Raw genomic sequence first — 17,701 nt, forward strand, 5'->3', positions numbered from 1 at the left:
CGTCGCGGCACCCCAGGGTGCCCCATCACCCACTTTGAAAACCCCTGCACTACGACACATCGCTTAGAGCTGGAATCGTATACCTGGGCTGGGACCTCTGGGACCTCCGGAGTCCTAGGTGGGCTCACTAACCATTCAGCTATGGCTGCCCCATGTACCATTATACAATGGTACAATTTCTACTCTATGTCTCAGGGGGGGCTGTGGACAGTTCAGAAACCTGCTGAACCAATATCAGTCGGAAAGTTTAGTCAATTCGAACAAGGAATGGCTATTATTAACAATACAATATATTTCAGCATGCTAACTTTCAAATAACCCCCCCGGCTCCAATGCCAGTAACGCTCCTGTTTTAATTAATAAAGGGTGCTCCACTGCCGACGTCAACGCCAACGTCGAACACTCAAATTTGCCACGGTTCATTTTTTGACGCCGTCCGACGCCGTCTTTTTGGTGGAGCCCTAGCCTAAGAGGAATCAGTAGTTTCTGTTAGCTTGGAATCCATAAGCAGGTTTCTGAACTATACTATACTTCTATAATGGTGCCATCTTATAAGGAGCATTATTAAAGGGGCACTCCACCACTTTTCAACCTATGTTCATATAATTGATCCTCACTCAAAAATAGCTTTTCTTTTTTTTTTTTTTTTTCAGAGGAGGGCTGTGGGCAGGTCAGAAACCCATAGTCTTGTGACATCATCGATTGCCAATCCAGCTTATAGAAACTGCAGGCTTTCTATTCCTGAAAAGTTGCAATTTTAAAGTGGAAGCCATTGTTCTCGCGATAATAAAAATCTATATATATATTTTTTTTTTCAAAAATATTGATCTTTTTTTTTTTTGGAAAATGATGATGTCACAAGACTATGGATTCTGAACTTCCCACAGCTCTCCTAGGAGACTTGGACTAAGTAGAAAAAATTGTGATATTTTATCATGACCATTAGTGAGGACCTATTATATGAAGACAGGTTGAAAAGTGGTGAACTACTCCTTTAAGGATTAAAAACCAATTATATAAAGATAAGGTTGAACATAGGCAAAGTGCTTCTTCAACAAAACTGATAGCTATATTCAGAGGAGGAACATTGTAGTACGCCAGGGATGGGGTTACTACAGCAGGGTCAGCAGACTCGGCAATAAGCTGTGCAGAGAAAACAGTGTATGATAACTACTATAAAACATGAGTGAGAGAGCGTGAGAGCGTGTCTCTCTCGCTCTCTGACATCAGAGTTGGCCCACAAACAATACCACAGCAGCCAGGGACTGAACTGAACGGTCTCACATCAGCTTTCATTACCCCACATCCAAAACAACTCACTTATTAGATTAGACTTTACAAAGAGACAGGCATTCTCCAGTCCAGTATCTTGAGGGGGATGAGTGTAAGAGGAGAGCGAGATATCGAGAGACTGCCAGCCTAGCTGACAGATTAAGACATTACTGTTGGCTCTTTACACGCTGAGATCCAAACCTTACAGAACTTGGCTTCAAACAAATTAAATGCACATGATCGTCCGATTATTGGCATTTAAACATAATGTGCTCCGCCCACAGAACAATGCAAATCAAACGCTCACTAAACTATTGCCTTCAGGGCCCGAATTTTACTGTGGATTATAATGCGGGAGATTCCCGCACATTCACAGTGTTAATATTCTCAATGTGAATGCGGAAGGACTGGCTAGGAGGTGCTGTATTCAGTCTTCCCTCGTTGTGCTACCTCTCTCTACAAGCAAGGAGGCACCCTCCCTCCCTCTCCCCCTCCACTTTCTAATGTGTTTATTTATACTTTGTTGTGAAAGTGTCATGCACCAAAATTAGCAAATAAAGCTTGTGACGCACTGCAAGCTTTTAGATCTTTTAGTCTAGTTTCCGGCACGCAGCACCATTGTACAATCAGTTAAATGTACAGATTTGTGCCGTTCACCAGCCAATGTTACAAAACATCAAGTGATGTTCAAGATTCATAATCACATCCATTATGCAGGTATAATGATGAGTGTGAAAGAGTGTTATAATTTTCCTTTATATGGCATAGCAGTGGGCGTGGTTTACTGGTGCAATAAAGAAGAAAGAAAATCGGATCTTGTAAAACGAATGGCGAGAATAACATTATGTGGATCTGGAACTTCATGTGACCAACCTATGAGTCTATGACTAAGTCGTCTATGACATACATACAGCATCTACTGTATGATATACAGTATGACTCAGTATGAGTTTTCAGCCCAATCCGAGTCCCTTCTTCTATCTATCTATAATAAAATATAGGTTTGTTGGCCTACTGGCAACAAGAAATTTGACACAGATTGGTTCAGTTTGCCAGATTAGCTGAGTCTGGACACAGACAACACACAAACAGACCGACCCTCTTACAGGCGGCTAGCCTCCTGCAGAGCCACAACATAACATTATGTAAAGCTAATTACCGTATTAATAAACTATTTAGAATTGACTTTTAAAGTTGTAATACATTACCTGGCATGTCCTTTTATTGGTTCGCTAGGGCATTAAACACAGCACTTAAACGTCTTTGTTATGATAGATCCTTTCTAGCTCCAACACTGATCTGGCAACAGTTCTGCACCACACACACACACAGCGGTGACACACAGGGTGCACACACACACACTCACACACACACACACACACACCACTGGAGGGACACACAGAAACACCCACACACACACCCTTCAGCCAGGGCCCCAGTACAGCACCAGACAGTAATTTCTGCTTATCTGACCATGAAACCACAGGATGAGATATGGTCTGCTGTGGTAAACAAACACACCACTGACAGGACAAGATGCTAACTGAGGCCCTTCCTCACGCCCTGCTGAGCTAGCTCTATGCACAGCAATCTTTTTCTTTTCTTTTTTTTTCACAGCTCACAGCGGCTGGCGGAAATAACTCTTTATTTCCACAGTCATTCATCTGTCCGTGGCACACTGACTGAGCTGGAGGAAAATTGGTCCCAATATGAGAAGACTTTACACACAATATGTACACATAGTGGACAGTTTCAATTTGATGACAATAACAAAAACTTGACTTCAGATGAAACCCAAAACAAAGTGATATACTGTAAACACTGGAACCTTAACACAATATCCATTGATTGCATGGACGACGCCAGGAAGACTAACAACCAAAGATAACGAATTATTCATTTTGATAGAGACAGTGAGAGACAGGAAAGGCGCACAGAGTGTAGGGGAACAGGCTGTCACAATGGCTTAATGCAATTGTGTTTACATCATGTATGTTTCACGAGCCCATCACACAACGTAATAAATAGACTCACATGAGAACATGCACATATCGTTTTCTAGATATGTTATGAACATGAAAGATTATTGCAAAGTGGATAGACTGGATGCTCGCTACACAGTTTTCACTGTCCTAGACCAGTTGTTCTCAACCTGTGGGTCGGGACCCAGGGGGGCTCCAAATGTTTGGAGCGGTTCCCAGAAGATGAACTTAACTCTTATTGTGCCTATCCCGAACTAGTTCGGGATAGTTTGGACCGTATTAACCCTTTCCAAGCCACGGGGAGCCCCTTAATATTAAAACCGGAATATACCGGACATCTGAGCAAGGAGTCTCAGCCGCGCCGTCTTTTTCCGGACTAGGTCATTAAAAATGAAATAAATGATTTTTATCCGAAAATCGGCGATCGTCTAACCTTCCCTAGTCACCGCTCGTCCATCGATAGCTCATGGCGGCTCTGACATGAAGCAGAGGTGACGTCATTGCCTTTCCATGCTTCCTTGACACCGTCTGTTTACTGTCTGGAGGATAACATTAGCATAGCTGGAGTGCTAAGGGCTAAGCTAGCCAAAATGGTCACATCGACTGTTCAGTCATTCTTGGATTATATGCATGGATTATTATGCGCACGGATCGCGCACGCGAAACGCACGGGGAGATCGATGCTCGGCCAAAACTACCACTCTATCCCAACGGAGATCCAGATAATCACGGTGAGCTAATGACCTGGGTGCGGTCCAAGAAGGAGTGGTGGCGGGCTCATGTTTATAAACATAATATTATGTCTCAGATCACAATACAATAATAGAAATTTCACGGCTAATCTACCAACAACCATTCTATTTTGGCTGACAAACTGTTAACGTTCGGGGTGCCAATCCCGAACTAGTTCGGCTTTTTAAAAAGAGGCCTTACCGAAGCACCGGGCTAAATTTTCGAGCCGGGCCGCCGGCCGTCATCTGTTTACACGGCCCGCGAGAGCGTCACGCCGCCGATATTTCCCATCCACTCCAATGCAATCCAGGATCTTTAGAGCTCATTGTCTCTGTTCCATGCATATCCATGAGGTGTGCAAGGTTTAATCACGGCTAAATCGCCGAAAATAGGGCTTCTAAAATGCTTGGTAGCCAATAGCTAACTTCAAGCTAACTTCATCCTGTTCCTGTTCATGCACAAAGGAAAGTGTTCAGGCGCGTCATGGCTGCGCACGGCTTGTGCATATACAGCGTATGTCTATGGTGCATTCTATGGCCATTGGGCACCCTCTAGTGGTGATTCTGGGCACTGAAAGGGTTAATGTACAACATTGTTTTCTCACTCAACAGTAAACAAACCAACAAAGTTTAGAGAGGCTATCTATCTAAACATTTCTAAAGTGACAATTTAAGGACTTTTTAATACCTCTAAAATGACAAATTAAACATCGACCAAATGGTCAAATATCGAGGCAAAAATTGTGAAAATAGCCAATCTACATGCTCACAATGCCAGCATGTAGATCTGCTATTTTCACAATAGAACCAACGTGTTATCCAAAATGTAATGGCTCAACTCTTAGTGCTCACCAGTTAAAATATGATTCTTTTGGGGGTCGCGGCCTGAAAAGGTTGAGAACCACTGATCGAGACCTAGGTATACTATTCAGACCAACAACCTCAGGCTCAGAAGCCAGCTTTTCTGACCTTTAGGCCTCCAATATGAACACATGACAAACAACTAACTTAAGTCAATTTGAGTCTGAGGTTTGGAGCTATTTACAGTTTAAACTCCCCAGACCAAGCCAGCTCGGAGTCTGCAGCATTCCTCTCTGTTTTTTCCACTAGACCCTCTGCTAGCACCAGGAGTTTGGGGCGTAACCTAATTTCAGTGCTGCAAACCAAGATTTGCACCTAGCTCTATTTCCAGAATGAAACTGGTTAAAATCGAAATGTCCCCTTGTTTTGTACATTGAAAGAGTTCTCCTCCAAAATACTATATCGGCCTATACAGTACATTTTGAGGTAAACTTGAGGCATTTCAACTTCGGAGCAATAGCAATCTGCCTGTCTAGGCTATACTTTGTTGACCTCAGTCTTACACTACACTGCCGACAGTGTTTTACAAAACGGACAATCTGACGTAGGCCTAATTTAGTTTTCAGAGGGGGAATCACTTGCTCCAAAAGGTGGATATCCTACTTTCAATCTTTTTTTATTATATTTGCATTTATTTAATGGGGGATATATTTGCTTGGGGACCTAATGTCGTCATCTTATGTTTAACTTCCCAAATAATGTAGACCCCCCCCCCCACCACCCCAGGAAACAGCTCTGTGTGTGTGTGTGTGTGTGTGTGTGTGTGTGTGTGTGTGTGTGTGTGTGTGTGTGTGTGTGTGTGTGTGTGTGTGTGTGTGTGTGTGTGTGTGTGTGTGAGACCTATACACACATCCACTGGTGGCAGCAAATGATGTGAAATGTCACCACAGAGAGTGGACAAAGCCCCTGGTTTGTTCACTCAAAAGGGAAATGCCTTGCTAGATACACTAAACAAAACCACAGACAGGCAAGCAAGCAGGTGATTGGTTGGTCTGTTGGTTTGTGTGTGAAGAAAGCAACAACTTCCTGCCATTTTGGTGCCGTCCAGCCAGGCTGGGGGACTTCAGGCTAGGGCTGCAAGCGAACCTTCGGGGATTCGAACGTTCGTTCGTTACGTTGGCAATCGAAGTTCGAAATTAATGGGTTCAGGTTTTTTTTTTTTTTTTCTTTTTTTTTTTTTACACGAAAAATAATCAGAATGTGATAGGCCTATATCACAGTAGTAGAGATAGCCAAATACGAAATAAGTTAGGCCTAACGGTAAACACTAACAGTTAATGGTGACCGTTATAGTAGTTATAAAATGCACCAGAACAGCTTGGAGCGATCAAGGACCGCCCTCCGCTCCAATTCCGCTCCTGTTTGGGGCCGCGAACCATTACAGCGCCTCGCTGACACACGCTTGTTGACAGTAGACTGAGTAGAGTGAGAGCAGCTGAGCTGGGCAGAGAGAGACTTGTGTGTGCTTTGAACAGCGAACACCCAGCCATCCACGCACCCAAAGATTAAACAGCCTTTCTCCTAAGCATGAGCAAAGATGGATTTCATTGCAACCCCCTAAAGGATCTATAATGCGATTTCTGGGGTTGTTACATCGAGACCAGTTTAGCCCGAACGCGACGCGCTCCCGCAGTGTCACCAAGTCTAATCATCATCCGTGCAACTCCGCTATACATTGAGCCTGTTCGTCAACAAACTGCGCAACATTTTCTCCGATTGGGTTGGATTTTCCAAGTGTTAGCCTAGGTGTTAATGCGGCCACGCATCCACGCGTTTTCAATGGATAAAACAGCGCATTTAAAACATTTCCTACACTGTTTTAGCTGGTTAAAGGTACAGTACGTTCGATGGTTCGAACGTTCGGTTTTTATTCAATTGAACAAACCATCGAAGGTTCGATGGTCCGTTCGGAAAATCCCCCCGAAGTTCGAATCCCTAAAACAGGGCTAGATTACAGCCCTACTTCAGGCAAACTGTAAACATTAAGAAGTCCTATTGAGTGGTCAAGCAGCCTGGAGGAACGGAGTCTGCCTTTGCAGCATGATCATATGGGTGAAAAACTGAATCATATTGCCAACAACCACGATATAATCTCAGTAAATTTGTAAATATAACTTAATAAGCATAGTTATACCATTAAAATATATATATAATATTATGCAATAGGACACAGCACTGTAAAGAAAATAAGCAGTAACACGTTTTTATACACAAAATGTTTGTTTATACAAAACCACTTGAACCCCAGCATCCCTATTCTGGGGGGAACATTAGCCAAAAATAGCAGATCTACAAGCTCAAAACATGTCGCAATACGGTGTGTTTTTTTTAGCTGGTAGATCTTCTATTTTTGGCAAAGAGTTTAGATGTAGACGTATGTAAGAGAACAGTTGTAACTCAAGTCCTCTTCATGAAGACGGTGGTTAATACACACGGCAGGCCGACACAGTGATTCATTTTTCAAAATGTAATCTTTCTGTCATTTTCAGTTACTTCTCTCTCTATAAACAGGAGACTTGAGCTTTGAGAGACGCATTTAAGAAGAAAGAAACACACTTACAACAAGCAAATCAATCCTGAAGCACTTAAAGTGGACTGCAGACACACCATCATTTCTCTGGGTATGAGTTATGTGACCTGCATTATTAATTTACCTAATGCATTTCAATTATATTTGTTAAGGTGGGGAGGTTATGTCTGTGCTAATGCCTGTCTCACTGGCTGACAATGCAACTCTAGCATTATGACTTGTCTTGCAAGGCATTAGTGTGCCAGTGTGGATGTGGGTCAGTGGGCCTATTCAGGCACTCAGACATGGAAATTCATTTCCAAATAGGGCAAACTACGTAAATGGAGTAAGAGTAAATGGTAGACAATAGGATATTCAGTCATGGCTATAATACGGGTGTCACAGACAATATATAGCTGGAACAACAACATTCTGGGTTGCTGTAGTTTAGACTACATCATCTGTCTTTAAAAACATAGTCTCTCAAGAACAGCCGAACTGAGCTCGAGTTACAACTTACAACTGAGCTCCAGTTTTCAAGTGAAAAGGATCGACCTTTTCTTTGAGGATGGCTTGCCAGATTGTTAAAAACTAGACTCATCTCACCTGACAGAAGCAGATTATATTGTCTACAGGATTTTCTAATAAACACACACAGGCGAGCAACACACTTCTACAGGATTTTCAAATGAACACACACAGGCAAGCAACACATTTCACACGCATTACATAACACCAAATTAAAGTCATGCTGTGTAACCTTTTCAATGACGCAAAAGTTATTTTTGATATCTTTCCCTGTTAGATTTTACTCAATAAAAATTCCACATAAATGTGTTTGACAACTTTCTCTAAACACTATTAAACATGGCATTTTCATGACAAACGTGCTATGCAGTGTTCTATTAGGTATGTCAAACGAACTTCAAGGAGCGGTTGAATGGGTTTAACTTATAACAGAGCATTATCGGAGGTAGCATCCTCTGGATGCATGGATAGTAAGGTTACCGCTTCCTTTCAGGTTATAATGTGTCGGACACTCAGTCAGGACGCGTGCCTAACAACAACACTGGTCAGCTATGCTCTAAGGACCATCTCTGCTAGTGCTTCTATGTTATTATTACTAGTATGTACGAAGACTGACAGCTATAGACCGTCTTCCCCAACAGACCCAACTCTTACTGGCACACTGACACAAGCACCACCATGCATGTGCAGGCCCATCGTTACACACAAACAATTCATACTCACAGTTGTGTGCACACAAAGATTGCAGACATACCTACAAATGGTTGGCTATTGGCACCAACAGTCTCAGAAATCGTCAACCAATAAACATAATACCTGCCAAGAAAGTCTCTGCTCCCCCTGGTATCTTAAAATCAGCCTCAGGTACGGTAATTAATCTTAACCAATACAATGGAGCATCCTGTTCCAAGCTCAACAGGCTCAGAGCAACGCAAGTTAGCAGCTGCCTTTTCTGTCGGGAAGGACAAGAGAGGACCAGTGAGAGAGAGAAGGAAATATTTCAAGGTACGTAAATTGTCTATCAAACGTGCTTTAGTTTGGAAAAAGGTAAAGGCCCAGTAACTACAGGACAGGAATTCCTTACATAACTGTTGAGAGATGGGAAGAATACCACAGCGAGATGGAGAAAGAGATAAAAGTACTGTGCGTGCGTGCGTGCGTGCAGCCGTATGTAAACAAACAAACATACAATTATCTCATACATCTTCAATAAACCATCGACACATTCAACCATAAACAGCTTCTCAACTGGCTTGTCAGTGCAGGGAAGGTTCAGTAGAAGCTAGATAGATTCCAATATATATTTAGAGATATTAACATAGAAAACCACATTCAGGACTCAAGTGAGTCACGATATGTTCTGACAGTGACAACTGTAATAGCAGCAGAACATTGTGCTACTTGATGCAAGTCCCAGTTTGAAAACAGTGAAGAAGCACTGACCTAGGCTAATCTGTATCTGCTGAAAGCCAAGGATATTGAGGGGGGGGGGGATAATTTGCTACCCCCTGCTGCCCCCTGAATGTACCCTTCCTGACCCCCGCAGGCTCAAAGCAACAGCAATAAAGCCATGTCTCATGGCTGTGATTGAGAGGTCTCCTGTTTGCAACAGAGGATGGTCATTAAACAGTGGTAGGTGCCCGCGCATGGGGCAGTGGTTAAAGGAACAACGCGTGCCACCGCTGGCTTGTTCAAAGACTTCCGACTGTGACTGGCCCTACATAGTCTCTCAAATCATCTTTACTGCTGTCTGTCTCAATAGAAAACAACAAGTAGTAGGAGTTCAAGAGGCAGAAGTCTAAAGCAGTGGTTTTCAACCTTTATCACGGCAAGGCCCATTATTTATTCTCTATTTGAGCCACGGACCACGGCACCATTTGATGAGATTTAGACTCAAGATTGTGAACGTTTTGCTGTCGTAGGATAGGATTTTGTCCACAATTCCATGCATACCATAGGAGAGATAACATGTCGGTCAAAATAACAATTCTTCCACATTCTCTAATTGTGTAGACTTCTTGTAAATTAAGTAATGCAGATGTTTAACAACAATTTAACTCTTGAGAGCGTAAAATGGTTTCATTTTACACTCAAGAGTTAAAGATCTTTAAGGGTCCATTTTGTTATCAACTCTCCATCATTTAGCTGGGGACCACCTGGAACCCCCTCAAGGACCGCTGGTGGTCCCCAGACCACTAGTTGAAAACCACTGGTCTAAAGCAATTGTTTTCATGACGACTCAATTTCTCCATGTAGGAAAATATCGCAGCCATTTCTGGCTCTCAGGCCACAGCTTGAGAAACAGTGTCCTACAGGTTAATGGCAACCATAAAGTAAAACATTGCCATGTTATGCTCAGTGGAAAAAGGGTCTCTTTATTTACTGTGTGGAAGTGTGCAAGGGCACATCATGGGAGTGTTTTCTTTAACATACCTCCCCCATGCCCAGTCTTGCTCAAAGCCCTGTCTGCATCATCAGGAGCACTAATTTATCTTTTCTCTACTCTCTCCCTGCGGTGTCAATTTACCTCTCATAGTGCTGAGCTCTCATCTAAACTACAAGACTGGAGTTCTTATTTTAATTTATATAAACGTGTATTTCACAGTCACACCTATTATAAAGAATAATAAATAAATAAAAGTCCAGAAGAGTTTGCTGTACCCGAGTTGATACAGAGACACAGTTGTTTTTTTCTTTTAAAGCTTGAGCAATGATGACATTTTATTTTGCTTCTAAATATCCATGATACATTTGTATCATGGATATATTAGGCAGCTATATTAGGCAGCAAGGAAAGAGAACATCCTCCGAGTTCAGCTTGAGTGAACAGGGAGAGCGAGGAAAGCAGGTCCCAGATTATTATGCCCCCCACGCCCCACACCCCCTTACACACAAACTTACTTCCTGGTGGAGAGTCTGTTATGTGGCCCGTACCGTAGCCTTTTTGACAGATTTGATGAGCTAACGGGGAGAACTGAGAGAATGACAAATACACGGATCACACAGATGCATGGAGAAAGAGTGCATGCATGCGACAAGAGATGGGAGATGGATAGAAAATAAGAGAACACAGAGAGAGGAAGGAAGAGGGGAGGAAGGGGGGGGGGTATTCAAGGCCACGCAGGCGAGCCGAGTGCCAGGCAGACGCATTCTCCGCAGGCCAATCCAGCCTGCACTCTGCACTCCTGTACACTGGCTTTCTGTGCTCTTTCATACACGCATGCACACAGTCAGGGGAAAAGGAAACATTCTTTCACACTGATTTGCGAGCTTGCTGATATGAAGGAAGGCCGCAGTGGGTTGAACAGAGAGATGGTGATAGAGAGGAAGAGACACAGAGAGACTGGCAAAAGTGAATGGATAACATAAATTGGTGAAAATGAAATGAAGTCTCCCCTGTCTGTTCTTTTCAAATATTGAAGTGCTGCTGCTGTTTCCTAAGATGATGGACACTGAATTTAGTTGAGTTAACTACTTACTGTATGTGCAGAGCACTCAGCTAGAAAGAAGCCTTTGACGAGGAGGACGTGCACCTGTACTTTACTAGAGAACGAGAGGAGGGAGTCAGTAGACTATTATTGGCACCAAGGACCGGTTCAACCCTTCACCTTAAACCGTATTTACCCAAGGTAGGTTCACTGAACACATTAGGCCTATTGGTGTACTTCTTGGCAACACCCTGCCACCCACTAGGAAAGAAAGACAGATACAGACACACACACTGAGGGCTAAGGTTTGGGTGAATGGACACTGGCAATGGCATCCACACACACCTCCTGGGAGCTAGGGTTGGGGTGAATGGATGCTGGCATCCACACTCACACACCTACTGGGAGATCACTGGCATCCACTTTCACACCTGCTGGGAGATGGGGTTTGTGTGCATGGACACGCACGCACGCACGCACGCACGCACGCACACGCACGCACACGCACACGCACACGCACACGCACACACACACACACACACACACACACACACACACACACACACACACACACACACACACACACACACACACACACCCTACCTGCTGGGAGCTAGGGTTTGGGAGGTGAATGGACAATAGACTGCTTGCCATTTAGAAAGGAGAGGATTTAATTAATAGTCATGGGATGTTTAATTTATAGAGGCTGGCTAACTTAATTTGTATTATACACACATGTAATTTAATTTATAGACTCAAGACTTACATATGATTGATTCTCTTTATGTGATAAAAGTACAAAAAAGTCCATCAGATAAAACAAAGATTAATTGGGCAATGAGGGAAAAACATTATTCATCCAAGAGTCAACGTTGACTAAACTTACAGAAAGAGATGTCTCAAACAATTACGAAGTAGAAATTACGGTATATGCGCAACAGGCCACCAAAGGTCAAGTGTTGCAAACATGCTTCCCTATTTGGAGGGTGGGAAGAAATATAGTAGGCCTAATGTGCGCAGACACACACAGTGTGTGTCCATGGGCAGCCCATTCAAACTCTTTATGCACTGTAAATAACCAAACTCTACATCACTCTTTACTTGCAGCAAAGACTTGTAACTTGCAAGTAGCCTAAAGAAGAATATTGTTGACTAATTTTGCTTTCCTATAACGCACAATCCTCACAAAAAAACAATACATCAGCGACAGCAAGGGACATGAGGCAAGACATAAATTAACAAACATTCATCCTTATCACTACACTAGCAGCTGTTAGCTTAGCACCATACAGTCCTCTATGGAAAACTTCAATAAGTGGGAGGGCAGTCCCTGCGTTAGGGAAAATTAACAGGAACTGATCAGGACGAGTAAAAGTGAGAACCAGGGATTTATCCATTTAATTATAGTTAACTATAGTCATACTGAAACTACATAAAGAGCTGACAGTGATTATATTCTTGTTCTTGCACCTTTGTGCAAGTGCACATTTTAAAGGTCTAAACTAAGACAAAATAACAGAAGCACAGTTTTAAAGTGACATCTGTGTTGATGAGTCACTTACAAGTTTGATGATTGAACGGAACTTAGCTAAATTGTGTTGATTTATGAACACATCACATTTCTGAGTATGCCATGGTTGCTTTTTTGAAGGAGATGTCCTAACTGTGCATACTTATGGTTAACTGTGGATATTCTATTTTTATGTCACCATTACAAGAAGGTTTGGGGTTTGGCAACAAACAAGTTGCCTATGAAACAGCTATAACTGTAGGGTCCAATGCATTAAACTATACTCACTAAAGTCCTCAGTGTTAATTTCATTCTGGGAGTTAAATGGATTTTACTGTGTATTCCCTTAACTGGAGTAGCCCAATTTAAATGAGTCATATTGCAAATTAACTGACCTCGAAACATCAACACACCTGATTAGACTAAGCTCTCAATGACAAGACCACGTGTAGGAAATTATTACCACTAGACAAATTCGGATAAACTTGTGTACTACTACTCTCAGTCTGTTACTCGTGGGCATCAGCGGCATATCTACTGTAGCCACACTGGCAAGTAACTAATCATAATTTGGAGGTTAATGGTATACTAAAAACAAATCCATGGGTGATAAAATAGGCAGAGTGGCATCATGGCACGATGACTCTCTTCTGTGACCTCTTAAAATAAATTCAGCTTCTTATCTGCAGGTTTTCTCGAGTTCAGTCCAAATGAATAGGCACTTGGATTGACTGAATGCGACCGTAGGTCGCAGTTTACTATCAGAACCGTCACATCTTCTTGACCATATCTGTCTGTCCGGACGGGTACACTTTTTTGTTTGTTGATTGAATCTCATGCTCTGACATCACGCTCTGACATCACTGTGATGTCATGAGAACCAAATCCCTTTTATTGCAATATAACGAGATCCCTGTGATGCCAGGGAAACCAAATCCCTTTAATGCCCATATTTATGGAGATATGGAGATCCCTGTGATGCCAGGGGAACAGAATCCCATGTATGCCCATATATGGAGATCCCTGATGTCTTCAATATTAAGCCCATATCTGTGAATGCCAATATATAATCACTGTGATGTCAGGGGAACCAAATCCCTTTTATTGCCATATATGGAGATCCCTGTTATGCCAGGGGAACCAAATCCCTTTGGGCAGATGGCCAAGACATCGCCCTTAGGCGTCTTACTGGTTGATTCATTCATTAATTTAGAAGAGGCCTCAGGCCTGTAACAGCTTGCCATCCATTAAATGTATGGAAATAACAATCAATCATCATTGTGAAAACCGCCATCCTGTTACAAAAAGGTATTTAATATAAACTATTGACTTCTGAGAACAAACGGTCATAGACAGAGCTGATAGAACAAAAATATTCTATAGTTCCAATTAATGAATCCCATTGACCCATTCCTGATCCGTTTCGATAACCAAATAAGCAGGCTGCATGTAGCTTAAACCTTAGCCATAGTAGTGTGCCCACAGAACGAGAGGGGCTCGCTTACACAACTCAGCAGGACATGTTCAAACACAGATGAGGTAACATAATGCAACAAGTCTCCTCTAACAAGAGGCATAGCACAGTAAGAAGAGCAACCCATCACAACACACAGGCTACCGAATCTACGACAGCTTGCCTTGAGTCTGGGAAATACAAGGGTTTCAGTTTCAATCTTCTTCACTGCTGTATGTGTACAGTTACAGTAACAGTCAGTTACCTTAACCACCAGTGTGCCCACGTTCCTTCCTTGTGCAGTGCATGCAACAAGCTATAAGGTCTTAACTTGCAGCTCTGATTCTGAGGCAGAATATAAATATAACACGAAGAGGCCATGCACCGCAAACTTCAAAAAGGAAGACAGACAAGCTAGGCTGAGTAACCCGTTTCACTGCATACTAGCAAAGACTTTGAACAACAATCTTACCGCACACACAATCTCAAAAACCACACAGCTCAGCGAGCTCACTCACAGTTGGAGGAACTTGGGACCATTTCACACCAAGTACAGTAAGCTTGTGATTTAGGTCTGTGTTGTTTTGACCAGGACAAAGGCTTTGTTTCGCCTAAATGGAGTCAGCAGTGAGCAATGCACTCAAACAGAAACTCACCTTGGCTTGAGGCAAGTGTAAAATAGTAAAAGGTTATCCAGGCTTAGTGACTCCAAATAAAGAAATGGCTATATAGAAAATGCCACTGGTGGCATTTTGGCAGTGGCATTTTGGGAGTTCTGTGACTATCGTTGGCCAGAGTACTATTCATACAGTATAAAAGTATTATGTGATGCTCCAAAGTTCAGAGGTTGACCATGAATATCAGCCAGGCCAATAAAAATCAATGTCCCACTCAAATCACCCTGATATCTCATTAATAAATACATAATTACTCTTGTCAGGGGGCATACCATGGCCCATTCTGACTTCTCTACTAAAACACAGCACAAAATTTGAGCCTGTGGACTCAACTTTAGGCTACAAGGTCAGGTGTAGATGGGTGTGGGACTGGGGAGTGGGGACATAGCTGTCAAATGGAAAGAATGTCAGACTCTCCACACAGAGCACGATATCTTGTCAATAAAAGTCAGCAAGACAGGAAATGCCAAAGGAAAGATTTCATGCAGGAAAATATCTAGATCTGCCATTTTCAAAAGATTATACATTTGAAAACTTGAAACGGAACATTCTGTTCAATGAGTACTTTTGGTTTTTGATTGCACTTAGACTCAAGTAAATTCTGAATTCTGGACTTCTACTCAACTAGCATTTCTACATTGCAGTATTGGTACTTTTACTTGAGTAACAGATCAAGATGTGAGTACTTTTTCCACCAATGAAATTTGGTCGGAGTTGGAAATTGAGCCCCAGGTTTATTTCACGGGCTTCGCGACTGCCAGTACTTGCAAAAACGCCACATTGACATCAGTTACAGAGTAGTTCAAGACAAGTCAACATTCGGCACTGGGAATTCAGCCATTATCCAGCTACAGCTAGTGCGCTAAGCTAACCAGCTAACTGCAGACAGAGCTAACTTTACTCCCAGTTGGCAGAGCGTGCACAGAATAGCAGGGAAATCCTTGACACTTGGCTGCTTGATGATTTGATCCGTGCTCAACTTCCCTTCGGCCTGGCCAAGAAAAATGTACATAATGTAACGTGTACATGACGGTAAACACACACACACACATCACACCACATGAAGGGAAAACTTACCCATTCCTGCGCTTATAGTTCGAAGCCCCCGCGCCGCCTCGCTATCAAACGTTGGGGATCTTATCCTGTGCAGCCCCCTCTCTCTATGCTAGCTTAGCTACTAGCCAGGTAGGTATGTCTATTTATTTACTAACGCCAGAAGAGTGGGGTTTTGTCGGTTCGATAAACGAGCGAAACGCGTCGTATATCCATTCGTCTTTCCGTCAGCAGCAGCCTCCCCAAACGTATGTCTCTACTTGGTGGTGGTGGGCTTGTGGATTATTATTGTGCAGGAAGTTATCCAGGAGTCTCCACCTTTCTTGGACTTCCCTGGCTCGGCTGGCTGTTCCGCTGTGCCGCTGCTGGCTGCCATCAAAATACTAAGTACAAGGAGGGAGGAAACTTCGCGATGTTTCAGGCCGGACAGTCCCGCGAGAGGAACTTTTAATGGAATGTTGATCTCTCTCCCTGTATATTATTATTAGCCCACTCAGCGAGTGTAATTAATTGCCATATGACATGCCACTGCCAGGGGTACAGACAGAGAAACAGAGGGACGGACATTCAGGGGGAAATTAGTTGAAACTGAGGTTATACAATAAAATGCAATTTATCATCATTATAGGCTATCTAATAGATATTATATTATAAAAACGTGCATTGAACTATATGAAACAAATAGATCTCCTTGTGTGATCATGATTAAAAAAATATTTCATTTAAATGATGTAGCCTACGTGCAATGTCAGGTTGATCTAATGGTCTGAGTGATGTTCTCTAAAAGCCACAGGTTAAAAATACTAAAACAGCCAATAGCCTATAAATAGTCTACTAACTCTATTTGTGCTCTTTATAAAGCGTAAAACAAATCAGAAACCTGTGTCATCATGAGTACATGGTAGTAGGCTTCACATGATATAATAAACTACACTAGGGACTGACAACTCCGGGGCCCTCTACAGCAGTGGTTCTCAACCTTTTCAGGCCGTGACCCCCAAAATAATCATATTTTAGCTGGGGATCCCCCACCCTGACGAGCACTAAGAGTTGAGGCATTACATTTTGTATAACACGGTTATATTTTGAAAATAGCAGATCTACATGCTCAGTGAGCATGTAGATCTGCTATTTTCACAATGTCTGCCTCTAATATTTGACAATTTGGCCAATGTTTAATTTGTCATTTTAGAAGTATTAAAAAGTGCTGGAATTGTCACTTAGAAATGTGCAGATACCCAGTTATACACTTCAACTTTATGGTGGTTTGTTTACTGTTGAGTGAGAACGCAATGTTGCACATTAAGTTTATCATCTGGGGACCCCCCAAAATAATTTGGGGCCCCCCCTGGGGGACCCGACCCACAGGTTGAGAACCACTGCTGCAGGAAGAGAATATAAGAATATACTCAAAGAGTCTCAGAGCAAGCAGTTCTTCCTGAGATGGCTCAGGTCCTTCATTGTGTGCAACAGGCTGCAGCAGATGTTCTTCCAGTCTGTATAGTAGCCACTGTCCTCTTCTTTGCCATGGTCTGTTGGGTATAACATCACCACAAGGGATGCCAACAGTGAGGAAGCTTAGCTCCATAGCTGGAGTTAAACTGGATGCCAACAGGTCGTTAGATCCATAGCTAGAGTTAAACTGGACAGTCTGGAGGTGTTGTGGAGGGAAGGAGGAAGCTGGACACTATCCTGAG

The 17,701-nt window shown here is 42.7% G+C and overlaps 1 protein-coding gene across 1 annotated transcript in view; it reads right to left on the reverse strand.

Annotated features, from left to right (window-relative positions):
• The window catches only part of cd2ap (CD2-associated protein), an 85,312-nt gene extending 69,213 nt beyond the window's left edge, over window positions 1–16,099 (reverse strand). Inside the window, exon 1 of the mRNA XM_080744070.1 lies at window positions 16,029–16,099. Coding sequence (XP_080600196.1) covers window positions 16,029–16,032 — 4 coding nt within the window. The 5' untranslated portion in view covers window positions 16,033–16,099. The remainder of the gene's footprint in view (window positions 1–16,028) is intronic.
• Window positions 16,100–17,701: the final 1,602 nt, after the last annotated feature.

The sequence above is a fragment of the Nannobrachium achirus genome (genome assembly GCF_963921795.1).
Source record: "Nannobrachium achirus genome assembly, chromosome: 16".
In the NCBI taxonomy this organism is placed as follows: domain Eukaryota; kingdom Metazoa; phylum Chordata; class Actinopteri; order Myctophiformes; family Myctophidae; genus Nannobrachium; species Nannobrachium achirus.